The sequence below is a fragment of the Pinus tabuliformis genome, chromosome 1_2 (genome assembly GCF_031772625.1).
Source record: "Pinus tabuliformis cultivar Carrire ecotype Pingquan chromosome 1_2, CPIR1, whole genome shotgun sequence".
Lineage (NCBI taxonomy): Eukaryota > Viridiplantae > Streptophyta > Pinopsida > Pinales > Pinaceae > Pinus > Pinus tabuliformis.
Window position 1 is genome coordinate 943,250,743 of NC_142298.1, and position 13,143 is coordinate 943,263,885.

At 39.8% G+C, this 13,143-nt stretch overlaps 1 protein-coding gene across 1 annotated transcript in view; it reads left to right on the top strand.

Moving 5' to 3' along the window:
• LOC149209055 (protein DEHYDRATION-INDUCED 19-like) overlaps positions 1-13,143 on the top strand; it is a 58,860-nt gene that overhangs the window by 16,609 nt on the left and 29,108 nt on the right. Inside the window, exons 3-4 of the mRNA XM_089396274.1 lie at positions 11,218-11,295; positions 11,412-11,692. Of these exons, the coding sequence (XP_089252400.1) occupies positions 11,218-11,295; positions 11,412-11,692 (359 nt within the window). The remainder of the gene's footprint in view (positions 1-11,217; positions 11,296-11,411; positions 11,693-13,143) is intronic.

The following is a 13,143-nucleotide window of genomic DNA, read 5'->3' on the forward strand; positions in this document are numbered from 1 at the left end:
ACTTTCAGCTCAGTCATCCTCACCACTTGTGGATGAAACTTTATTCAGGCAGTTAGTGGGCAACCTCATCTACCTTACTGCCACTTGACCTGATATTAGTTTTGCAGTGAGCTACATTTCACGCTTCATGTTAGCTCCTAAGGCTGATCATTGGATAGCAGCAAAGCGTGTGCTACATTATGTCAGAGGCACTCCTGATTATGGACTTCTGTACACTCGGAGTTCAGATCCTACACTCAGTGGTTATACAGATTCAGACGGGGCTGGTTTGGTTGATGACCGTAAATCTACAGCTGGGTATGTGTTTAGTCTGAGATCCAGCGCTGTCACATGGGCTAGTAAGAAGCAGCAGGCAGTGGTTCTCTCCTCAACAGAAGCAGAATATTGGGGAGCAGTTAAGGCATCGTGCGAGGTAGTTTGGCTTCGACGTATGCTTGCGGATATGCATGTTTCCCAGGCAGGTCCTACTCCCTTGTTCTGTGATAATCAGGGAGTGCTCAAACTCGCCAAGAATCCAGTCTTCCATGAACGGACAAAGCATGTGGAAACTCATTGCCATTACATTCGACAACTTGTTGAAGACGGATCCATTTAGTTGCTATATGTTCCCACAACGGAGCAGCCAAGCCTCTTGGTCCTGATAAGTTTGTAAAATTCAGAGGGTCTATAGGTGTTGTAAATAGATTGAGCATTAAGGGAGGGTATTAGAATAATGCTATATTAGTGTTTACTGCTCATCTATGATTGTAATTAGCAGTTTCTTGTTAGAAACTTGTTGTTTCTATATTCTTAGTAGAAACTTGCTGTTTTTGTAAATACAATTGTATTATTTATTGAGCTTTACTGCTCATTTTTAATCAATTCATTTCATTCATTGATTACCTACCCCTTCGCTTTCATACTCGAACTAATTTGCCATAGAGGCAACTCTTATAGAACCCCTCCCTGCGACAACTTAGCGTTGCTCAAAGTAAAATTGAGATCTCCTCCGATTGTGACCTTGTTCTCTTAAGTAGTCCAACTCAAAAAAATTCTTGCCCTCCTTAGGGCCATAATAGTTTAAAACTCAAATCTTGTGACTAATATCATTAAAGAAGAACTTGTTCCAAATACTTGTAGGAAAAATAACAGATTGACATAGAGGATAAATATTTCTTCCACCTTGTAAGCATTCCACTAGATTATTCAAATCATCTAAAGCAATGAAGTCTGTGTCCCTAGATAATTTACTTAACCTATTTACATGCTTGTTATTTTGCCCCATTATTTCTTGAATGAAGAATATATATCTATTATGAACTTCCACTCACTTAGATAAAGCCAATGGTTAACCCTCTTGAGTTGTAGGACAAAGCAACCAATTTGAAATCCTTGAGAGGATTTGCCCAGTCTAAGGACTCCCTTAATGGACTTTTGCTTTCCCCATCAAATCTCAAGTAGCGCTTCTTTCTGTGTATGATGCCATAGGGATTTCCTTATAGTAAAGGATGGACCAATATCCTTAATAGGGTCTATATCAATACCCGCTGGCTTCCTTCACCCTTCTCTCTCTATTTACTTTCTCTGGTCTTGGAGAATACCTATTGGATTCTTTGGAGCCAATGTCTATCCCCTACTCAGACTTAGCATGATGTAAATCCTCTTCAGTAGGAGGAGTTGCCAATGAACCATTTGTAGACATTACAATGTTAATTTCTTTTCTTGTTTTTGGGCGAAGGGATTCCTTCCTTTGACTACGCTCAATATCATTGGTCTATATCCCCTTTCAAGACTTTATAGGGATTGTTACCTCTTGGGTAGGTACCCAAGTACTTTTCATGACAACACCATTATAAGACCAAAGAGATTCAAGTTAAAAGGCTTGTAGGCCATGCGATGATTATGTATATGGTATCTCAGGCCTGTGATGGTTGGCCAAGCTCGGTCCCTTTAGTCCCTATTCTCAAGTTCTTTCATCTTGGATAGGATTAGAGGCCTTGACTTGGATCTATTGGGACACATGCTTTAGGGGAGCCATTGGTTTTGTAGGGGTCATAGTACTATGTAGGGCTTGTGTAGCCCATGTCAGAAGTGCACCTGTCTTTTCCACATTGTCATTTGTCATAGAGTCTATATGCATCTCATTTGGCTATGGTACAATGTAATTTAGTTTTTCCACATGGTAGTCTCATAGTTTATGACATTCCATGCTTTATGGGGCACTACTTCGATCCCAATGCATAGGGCTCTGGGGACCAAAATTTAACAGTGGCTGAAAATGTTCATCAAGAGGCATACTTCACATGCCATGTTGAAATTTTGGTGAAAAGAGGTTATTTCAAGCAAAATCGCTCCTTTAACGTGGCTGTATTCTCTCTCTTAGCCACATGGAGAGTTAAAATGGCCAAAAGAAGGTGATTCCTTGACATGCATGGACAAACTTTATGTCAAAGTTGAAGTGAATCACACTTTGGACAAAACTCAGTTGCTAGAATCCATCAATCAAGTAGGGCGGTACACACGCAAGCGAAATCAACCTCCTTTCTATCTCACATGTGGCAAGATTCAAGTGGGTCTAGAGGTAATTTTAGGTCCATATGGGGCAATGGTACAATGTAATTTAGTTTTTCCACATGGTAGGCTCATAGTTTATGACATTCCATGCTTTATGGGGCACTACTTTGATCCCAATGCATAGGGCTCTGGGGACCAAAATTTAACAGTGGCTGAAAATGTTCATCAAGAGGCATACTTCACATGCCATGTTGAAATTTTGGTGAAAAGAGGTTATTTCAAGCAAAATCGCTCCTTTAATGTGGCTGTATTCTCTCTCTTAGCCACATGAAGAGTTAAAATGGCCAAAAGAAGGTGATTCCTTGACATGCATGGACAAACTTTATGTCAAAGTTGAAGTGAATCACACTTTGGACAAAACTCAGTTGCTAGAATCCATCAATCAAGTAGGGTGGTACACATGCAAGCGAAAATCAACTTCATTTCTATCTCACATGTGGCAAGATTCAAGTGGGTCTAGAGGTAATTTTAGGTCCATATGGGGCAAGTGATTGGTTGTTGGAATCCTCGTGATGAAAACATTGGACAAATTTGGTATGGCGTTTCCTCCACAATGCAGTTTTTGTAACTGGTCAAAATTGCATGCAAACTTACATGTGGGAGTCAAAAAAGGGTCAAACTAGTTGTTGGAGCCACCTAAGCTACTATTCCTTTGATTTAGCTCGCTCAAGGTCAAAATCAATCTCACGTGTGGGAGTCCAAGGTCCCAATGTTGCCTCTTCAAGCCAAGTTGAGACTCTTGTGGGTTAACTACTTTCTTTTAAAGCATAAAATTATTTTTATGAAATGTCTTAGTCTCCAACATGTGCATGACAAGTCAAATAATATTATTTTGGTAGGGTCAAACTAATTGTTATTTAGTGATCATCTAGCTGTTACAATAAATATTATAAAAGGCTAGATCGTTCTCCCATCAATTATTGTTGAACTGTGAGATCAGATGCCATTCAATAAAATTATTTTTCAAGTGCAAACAATTTTTGTGGGTTGATTCTTCTATTCCTCTTCCTCTAGACAAACATCCTTTTTTCATATTATCTTCCTGTAGACAAACATCCTTTTTCATATTTTCTTTGAAAAAGATTGACTATAATCTGTAACATTGTGGCTGTAAAATGACAATTGGTACATCTAAGGGGGATTTGATTGTAATACAAAATCTGCATCTGCCAATAACTCACATTACCCACAATGATATCCATGTAAGTTTTTCATAGGTTTCAGATCTGGTTGATGTTCCAATAAAATTTATGCCCAAATTTGAATATTTTCAGCCAATAAATATTTTCATAAACGTGTTTTTTATGAACAAGAACACACAAAAAATATATGCAGAGGAAAATATAAAACCACACGCAATAAATGATGCAGCTTTTACCCTAGAAAATCTCAATGGGGAAAAACCAACAAAAGAAGGTTTATTAGTTTCATCTCTTTTAGAGAAATCAAGAAATTAATTAGAGCAATAAATGAAGCTAGCACAGCTGCTCATAAATTTTTGAGAAAACTGCCTAGGTTCAGCCCAGCAATCTTCCCACTCTGTCCAACCTCATATCTGAGATTAACGCTGCCCTAGCGCGTACTATGGTTGCCTGGGATGCGTGCACTGCTGGAAAATTCAACTTCAATCTGATCTGCAATTTCTCAGTTCCATTTGCTTTTCCTTCTCTAGTTCTTCTCAACCTCAAAACTCATCTGTTATGTTGTGTGTTCAATGTGGCTCACTTTTCCCCCAACTTGCTGTTATCTCTTTGTGACCAAAGGCCTAACCTTAGATTTCCAAAGAGACGGATGGTCAAGATTAAAGCTTGTCCTCTTGAGATCAATGATTGTGACTTAAACTTCCGTTAAGGCAACTTAAGTCACTTTTAGTTATAAATTAAAAGTGACTTTATAAATATAAAGTCATATTGGTAAAAGGCGTATGTTGGGCTACTTCCACATGCGGAGACACCAAGTCTATGTGGAAGCACCTGTCCGAGCTAACTTTAACAATCCATGCTATCCAAGAAACCCATCGCTAAGACCCATTTCCACCAAAATCCTAGCAATTGTCACAAAGGGAGTTTGCATGAAACCGGAAATCAACATCTAGAGTTTTCCCAAATGTTTCCTGAATTCCCTCATTGCATTCTTCAACTAGAATATCAATTGGAGTACAGGGAGCTTCAACCAAATTGGGAATCTTTAGAAGCCTCCGAACATGGGTTGAAGCTGACGGACCAGGCCTTCAAGGCTTAAAAGGTCAAGTGAGGCCCGGGGCCATCTGTCCTCCACGATCTTGCGAGCATCCTCTTTAGTTCAGATCAAGAACCCCAACCATCCACTTGTGAGAACACGAAGAACAATCATCTTGAAGGACCAAATTCTTTGGATGCACTCCTTCGGAGTTTGCTTTACAATATATTGATTGAAAAAACTTTGTATAAGTGCCTTTGTGGAGTAGTCCATCATTTACTGCAACTTCAAGTCCTCCCCCAAAACCATTCACACTTTAGATTTCCTCAAACATACTTCCTTCCTATTGTTCTTAGACTTGTGAGAATCACGCAAACCAGAGAATTGGCAACCTTTTCACAAAACTGCACAATACTTCAAAATCAAGCCCTGGGCCAATAAACCCTGTATCAAGACATCACAGTTCACAAAACTACAATCACAGTTCTGCAAATCACATTTATTTTGGTTCGTTCATCACCGCAATTTTGCTCCATGGGGGCCTGATATTATTGCATTTTGTTTTGTTTGTTCATCACTTGTTTTTCCTTCTATTGCGGAAACAAAATTTTGTACCTGGTTTCACCTTATTGCAAATTTGAATTTTTGCTGTGCCAAGCTGGAATGACCAATTGCAACCTAGAGATCTATTTTGTCATTGTTTTGGCAAGGGCCCAAGCACAATGTGAGTACTGAAAAATTTCATGAGTCAGATTCGACTTTCAAAAAAAATTACCAAAAAAATTTTGTGATCAAAATTCTCATACAGTTTTCAATTTTTAAAATGTTACATTTGACGTTGTTCTGGAAAAACCAGGGGCAGCTGGACATTTTAGCCAATAACAACAATCTTGGGTTTCATACATTTGCAGGCTTGCCATGACATAAATACATTGTGTTGCTGCCATTCCTATATATGTATATATATTCTGATACCTCAGTCTCTTAAATTTTCAATGAAAATAAATATTACTTCTGGATGCCAAATACGTGTTTATGGCTGCCGCTGCATTTACAATTTTGCTGTCATTTAATTCTGGTATGAGGCAATTTGCTCTGATTGGATTATTTGTTTGTGGTGATTTCCTAGTCTGGGATTTGTTTTCATCACACATGTATCTTTTTCTGATATTTAGTTTTTACAAGTCTAAACTTTGTGCAATATACCTCAAATTAAATCTTCAATTTGTTTTACATAACTCTATTTTTGTGGACCATTTTTGGATCAACTGGAGGCACTGTTTTGCATGTCTGATTTCTGGACAGAATTTTGTCACGTTTATGCTGGCTGTGGACTCATCTCTTCTCAGACCTTCATGCTAGCTGTTACTGAACTGAACCGTGTGTAATTTTTTTAAATGCTGGGTGTGTACTATTTGTGCTATACATTCTGAGTATTTTGCTTGTGTTTATGCCCTACTCGTTGCTCAGATGAAACAGATTTCTTCCTTTTTCAAACACAGAATATGTTATGTTCTTCTTTCCCTAGTCGCCATTCTGAACTCCAACTGTGTGTGTAACTCATTTTCGCCTCACGGCTTTAGGAATAGGCATATGTCTGTCTGAAGCAATTGATGTTGGTGCTTTCCATGGTATCTCCCTTACTCTTGGCCACTGTTACCTTTTCTCTTGGAAATCATGAGCTACCCCACATGTTTTTAACAACATGCCATGTTTATTGAAATAAATGAGCATTATGAGTCTTATCTCTCATCTGCAACAAAAACCCCTGCTGGCATTTGTTTCACACCTTGTTCTGCAAAACCCTTGTTTGTCTTCTTCTGCTGCATTTGTCTTTGCCTTTGATGTATTTGTCTTCAGGCAATGTTTCTACACCTCCATTCTATTCATGGTCTGTTCTATATCTATTGTGCAAAAATTCAATGTTAGCTCATGGATGATGATTTTTTACCATAAACATGGATATCTTCAATCGTGGTCTTGTTTTCAATGTTTTCGACTTCAAAGGCACAGACACGAGAGTTTTGAAACACTTAATCTGAGATTACTTATCAGCAATCAATTTATTCCCTAATAGACTTTTCAAAATTTTTCAGAATAAATTTAAACATGCCTTTCTATGTGCATTCTTCTACTTTGAGTACATTTTCTCTCCCCCATTCAGTGAAGCTTTTTTAAATTTTGGGTAGCTCGGAAGGTATTTTTGAGAAGGATACGGATACCTAACAAAAGTTGTTGGTTGGGCAGTTTACACAAAAGTGGGGTTTTGGACCCAAAGCAGTGGGTTTAGGATCTAAAGAACTAAATATTTATTCTAAAGGGTTTAGAGGCTAAAACCCTAAGTTCTAGTGGTTTCCTAAATGACCCAAGAGCATAGAAGAGACCTAAGGTGAGGTCTCACACAATTATAATCTCATCCTTGTGGAAGATGTAGCCAAAGTGGAGGGCCGAGATCCTCAAGGAGAACCCGCAGCTAGGAGAATATGTTTGAATGGTCTGATTTCTGATTTTGGGAGAAGGATTCAAACCTAGAAGAAGAGGCCAAGTTACCTACTGCTGTACTTGGAGGATATGGTTCACTCTGGACAAGAGTTCGTGCTCTAGGAGAAGGCTGAAAGGCCTGAGATCTGCTTTGACCGATGTTCTGCTTTAGGAAATGGGAGGCCGAAGCCCTAGATGGAGGCAGGAGGCCACCGATCTGTCTTAGGCAGAGTAATAGGTCTGTTAGCTTTCTGCGCTATGAACAGAAAGAAGGGCCGCAGGCAGATATGGAGGCCGTGAGACCTCTGGCTGATGAAGGGCAGAACCAAGAGGCATAGGAGGTCAACCATGCCCTTAGGATCACCTAAACAAGAAAATGAGGCTGCAGGCAGTGAGGGTTTCTGAGGTAAGGCGCAGGCCTAAAATAAAGAGGGCTGAGTGGTTCAGAGCCCTAGGGGCAGAGGCTGAGAAGCTTAGGATGGTGGCCAAGCGTGTAAATGTGTCTAAGGTCTATGTAGAGGCCAGCAAGACACAAGAAGATGGTTGCTGTTCAAGGAAGAAGGTGGATTGCAGAGGTATATTAATCATTAATGAAGTCTGTTCACAAATGAAATTGTGAACAACGATTGAAGGCTGGTTATGCAGTCTTATTGAAGGACTAACAGACTGTGAGTAGCTGATGTATTTGAAGGCTGATATGCAGTGCATTTGATAGGTCCAACACATTGTGAGCAGCTGGGTTTGACAGAGACCTGAAAAGAGTCAGATCACTGTGTAAAGGAGGCAAAGGACAGCCAGGTGTCAAGGGCAAATATGGACTGAAAGGGCTGGTGGTGATAGGAAATCTTCAACAAGTAAGTTGTTTGTTTTGTTCTTGTCTTCTTTGGGCAGATTGAAGATTTGAAGAAACGGATATCAAGCCCTGATTGTATACTATGTATACTAGCTGTACTAGTGATCTGGAGGGCCATGATCCTTGGTACTGGAGCCCCATGATTTTTTTATTGATGTACTAATAAAATAATCGAGCTTTGGGCTCAAACTCTGTGTACTTTATTGATTTTGCTGCTGTAGATGTCTGCTGTGCAAAGTGCTTGTAAGTTGAGGGTTCCTAGTGTGTTTGAGTGCGTGATTAACCTTTAGACCAGATCTATGTGTCTTTCTCTTGATGTTAGGAGAACTGAGCTTCTTCATCGTTTTGAAATATCCACGCACCCCAAGTCTGATCTATGACTTAGCTAAGCACATAAACGCACTGAAGATGCTCAACCGAAAAACAACTTTGCACAGTATAATATAACAGCAGTGAAATCAACAATAGTACACAAGAATTATTGCCCAAACATGTTCGTATGAGTCCATCAATCAGAAAATTACAAGGCTCCCTTACCAGGGATCATGGCCCTTTACAATCCCTGTACAGATGCTAATATACAATAAAATACAAGTGTGTCCTTTGACTGATACAATTAGGGCTGAGGCCTTATCCTTTTGGTTCTCATCTGCCCATAAATACAAAGAATAAACAACTTAACTTAGCTGTTGCTGTCCTTGGCAATCGGCCCTTTCAGTCCTCTTCTGTCCACAAGATCTGGTCCTTTAGACCTTGTCTACTTGCTGTAGCTTTCAGCAGACTGCTTCTTTAGCCCACTGATCTATACAGTCACTGTTCAACCCATGGTACACAACACGGCCAGCCTCCTGACAGACCATGGCCTGCTTCAAGATCTCTGTCCAGCCATTCTAGGCCGTGGCTGTCCTACTGTAGGCCTTGGCCAACCGTCAACAACCTTCGTCACCCTCTGTTAAGCCACTGTCCAACCTGCTGCTACCTTCTTGGGGCTGAGGCAGCCTGCAGCCAGCCTCCTTGTCTTCGCTGTCGAACGTTAGTCCTCAAACTTCTTGAACAGACCCTACAGCAGCTCTCAGATGCCCTTCTTTAGCTCTTTCCAGCCTTGGGTGCCCTACTTCAGGACTCTGGCTGGTCTCTCTCTTCCTGCGGCATAGACGAGACACAGTCCAGTCGTCTTCAAGGGTTCGGACCTCTTCTAGGCTTCTAGCAATTGCCTTAAACAAAGAGCAGCCCTTGCCTTGATCACAAAATCCTCTGCCTCCTCTAGGAGAGTCTATTCGGCCTTCAAACAGACTTCTTGACCAGAAACTCCTAACATGGCCTCCTTGGACAGCTGCAGTTCCTTTAGGCTTGCTTCCTTGCACAAGTGAAGTTACATAAGACTTATATGTAGCCTCTCCTTTGGCCCTGTATTTATCTCTCCCTAATAGGTGACTCAGGAGCTGGCTTCATCTTTCAAGAGACCCCTCAACAACAAATTAGAATATAAAAATAGTTTCCTTGGGTTCCAAGCCTACACCTTTGGGTTCAAAACCCCAAACTTGGGTACTTGCTCATTCTTTTGTTGATTTTCTCCTCACAAGTCTAGCACCCAGGACTTGTGGGAGTACCTCCTAAAGCTACCCAATTTCAACACATCGTGTGCTTCCCACAGAATCTACGGCCACGCCCTCTCAGTCCTAGTCACTCCCTAGAGGTTTCATTTGTGTGCTCTGCCCAGGGGCCAGGATCCTAGTCATACAGCAAGGGTGTGTTAGTCCTGGTCATTCACCAGAGGATATCATCTGCCACTGCATTAGCCTTTTCAGAGTGATTGGAAATTCCTGTGGTGAGCCTGCATCTCAGTCCAGTCAGTGGTCCTCAGCTACCAGTTCTAGTGGGTCTTGACATCCCCTCTCTCTCTCTTGCTTAATATCAGATTTTCAGTTTCTAGCTTTTTTACTGTATCAGCGCATAATACTTTTTTTGGGTTTATCGAACGAAATATCTATTATTTAGCCTCAAGTTCCAATCTTGTTCTTAGATCTTAATTTTGTTTGGCTTTTAGCATTGTTTAAGAGATGCTTTGACATTCCCTCTTTGTACTGGCACCGCATGTGCTATCTTAGGCTGATTAACCTAATTTTGTGGTGATTTATTGGACATTAATAAATTATATGATCTTGTCTAGCTTTTCATCTTGGTCTTCTGCTTCTACTTTTTGCTGTTTTCTAGAAGTAGAGTCGCCTCATTAATGTATGCTCAGTGAATGATGGCCTTTAGTTTGAGAGAGATTATCTTTTGCATTTGACCAATGTGGCACTGGACAACTCTAATCGAAGTTGTAGAATCAAGACTGGCCAGATTGAGTAGTCAAAACTCAAAAGTTCCAGTGATCTCTTCTTTAATATTAACAATTTTATGCATTGATTCCTTGGTGTTTGAAGGCGTCTCTGGCCAAGCAAAGAATTGAGAGCAGGATTGATAGACTTAGTCAAAGTTAGAGAATCTATTACTCCTCACAAATCTGAGTTATAGGGCCACATCAATTTAGGTCATACTTGTAAGTTAATTCCTGAGATTCTTCTAGTAAAGTCAATAATATCTGTATTAACTAAGTTTTAGAGAGGGAATTCCTTCTTGATGCAAAACTTGTTTGCTAGTTAGTGTTTGAAGAGTTTTGTTGCGGGATTATCACCAATCTTCGATGCATGGTTTGCTCTTCTTGAAGAGATTATAATTATAGTGGTATTTCTTTTTATATGGAAGTAAGTTCAGACCATTACTCTGAAGCAAATTGCTACAAAAACAAACAAAAACTAGGTTTGTGTCATGTTAGATTTGGGAAGTGAATGGTTTGTTGATTATTTTTGGGATTCCAGAATATTCATTAATCTGTGTAGTTGTTGAAGAACATCTCAGACACGACTAAGTTACTTTGAACGTACAAATTTTGCGAGGAACTTGTTCATTTACAAAGTTACAAATGAGAAATACATTACTTCGATGTTTGATTTAGCAGGAAGCTGCTTTGAATAATTTATGCAAATAATATAGGCATTATGCCAGTTATATTTCAAATCAATGGCATAGTTGTCAACTTGTCATGAATAAAACTATGCTGGTTGGAAAACATATTCTCTGCTGATTTCTCCCCTGTTTTTCATCTTCAGGTGTGTCCTGTTTGCACTCTGAAGGTTGGGAGGGATATGCTGAATCATATCACTACACAGCATGGGCATCTATTTAAAATATCCTTATTGTTGGTATTTCTGTCTGTAATAAATGATAGTTTGCTTGGTTTTGTTCTAATCTTGAAGTTATCTGACAGAAGAGCAGTCTGAGTTTATCTTTAACTAAAGATTACATCCAGCGGCGTAGGAGGCTACGAAGAGTGGCTGTTCCTCATAGTTCTACCCTGTCTTTATTAAGCCGGGAACTTCGAGAGGCTCATTTACAAGTGCTTCTGGGAGGGGGTGCACTGAGGTCAGGCATTAACTCTTCAAGTACAATTGCAGATTCATTGCTTTCATCTCTTGTATTAAATTTTCCAGGGACTGAAGCAGAAGAAATTTCCAAGTCTGCTGCTTCGATTATTGATGCTAAATCTGCAAAGAGTACAACTATATCTCAGCAATGGAAGGCATGGTGAGTACTTTGTCATGTGTTCTGCACCGTCATCAAAGCCAACAAGCTTAGAAAAAAGATACACTGTTTAATTATGTAATTAAAATTTTCCAATTTTTTTTTGGCTATTTTTAGAAAGGGAAGTGTTGAGGTAGATTCCTCAGCTTTTATATGTAACATATTTCTGATATAGTTGTTGAAGTTGCTGTAAAATAAAATTGATAAAGGTAAAAGAGTTAGTTGTTTGGATAGGCACTCAATGCACGTTGGTCATGTGGTTGATTTATTTCCATGACAAATTTGTAGCAATATATGATTTCTGTAAGACCCTGTCAGAAACATTCATTCTTGAGAGATTTGTCATCTGCTTCTCAGTTGCCCAAGAAACTCTTATGACTTTGCTCCATCCATGAGCACCAAATTATATTATCCATATATTATAATAGGATTTAGTGCAAATGGTCTACCTTTATATGCATAGCTAATCCTATCACATATTGTTTCAATGAATCAACTACTAATCTAGTACCAGTTATTTGGGGACAATAGCCCCGTAACGACTTGGGACACTGTTGTAATATGGGATGTACCCTATGCACAGAGCACCCATTGAGAGGTTGTGGTGTGTCATACTTCACCCAACATGCACATGGTGTGGGTTGTTTGCACCTTTGGAGAGTGTGTGTACACCTTTGTTACTTAGGTTATACTGTATGAGAGCTATTATGACAATGACATCTGAAGATATAAATCTAAGTAACATGACATGTCCAGACTCCAAACAGGGCCTGTGTCTCATTTACTGTGTATTGGACTCGGATATGTGAGGGCACATGTCCAACATGCCAAACACGTGTCGGACACATGCCCTTGCCATGTTTCAAAAATTGGGTATGTGCACCCCACAAAAGAAGCCTGTGGCCCATAAAAACGTAATATCGTTTTCACCAAGTATATCTGTGACATGATCAGCCATGTGCTCTTCTTCATCACAATCCTCATCATAGTAACGACTAACGAGTGTCTTTATAACACACAACATAAGATAGAGAATTGCTCTGTTCAGGTTGCATGCAAATGGTAAGGACGTGACAACATGTTTCCTCAACTTCGTGATGCTGTTTGATTTCAACCTCAGAAAACTCAGAAATGGCATTCCCACTTGTATCAAGGGTTTCATCATTCTTGACATGTAACTATTCTTCTAATGCAATTGAATGAGCAGTGTGTTCCACATTTTTGTCATTGTTTTGTAGGTCTGCTGTATCATTCATGGAGAGCTGATGATCATCATCTGGACTGAGGTTTGATCTACATTCATGTAACACAAGAGGGCTTATAGATCCACAGAATATTAAGACAGTATCATACTCTTCATGCCACTTCCCATCATCAAACAGATACGTCGAATCGGAAACACTTTCACCATTACACATCTTTTTCTTCATGTGGGCTAGGGGTGACGCTAGCTT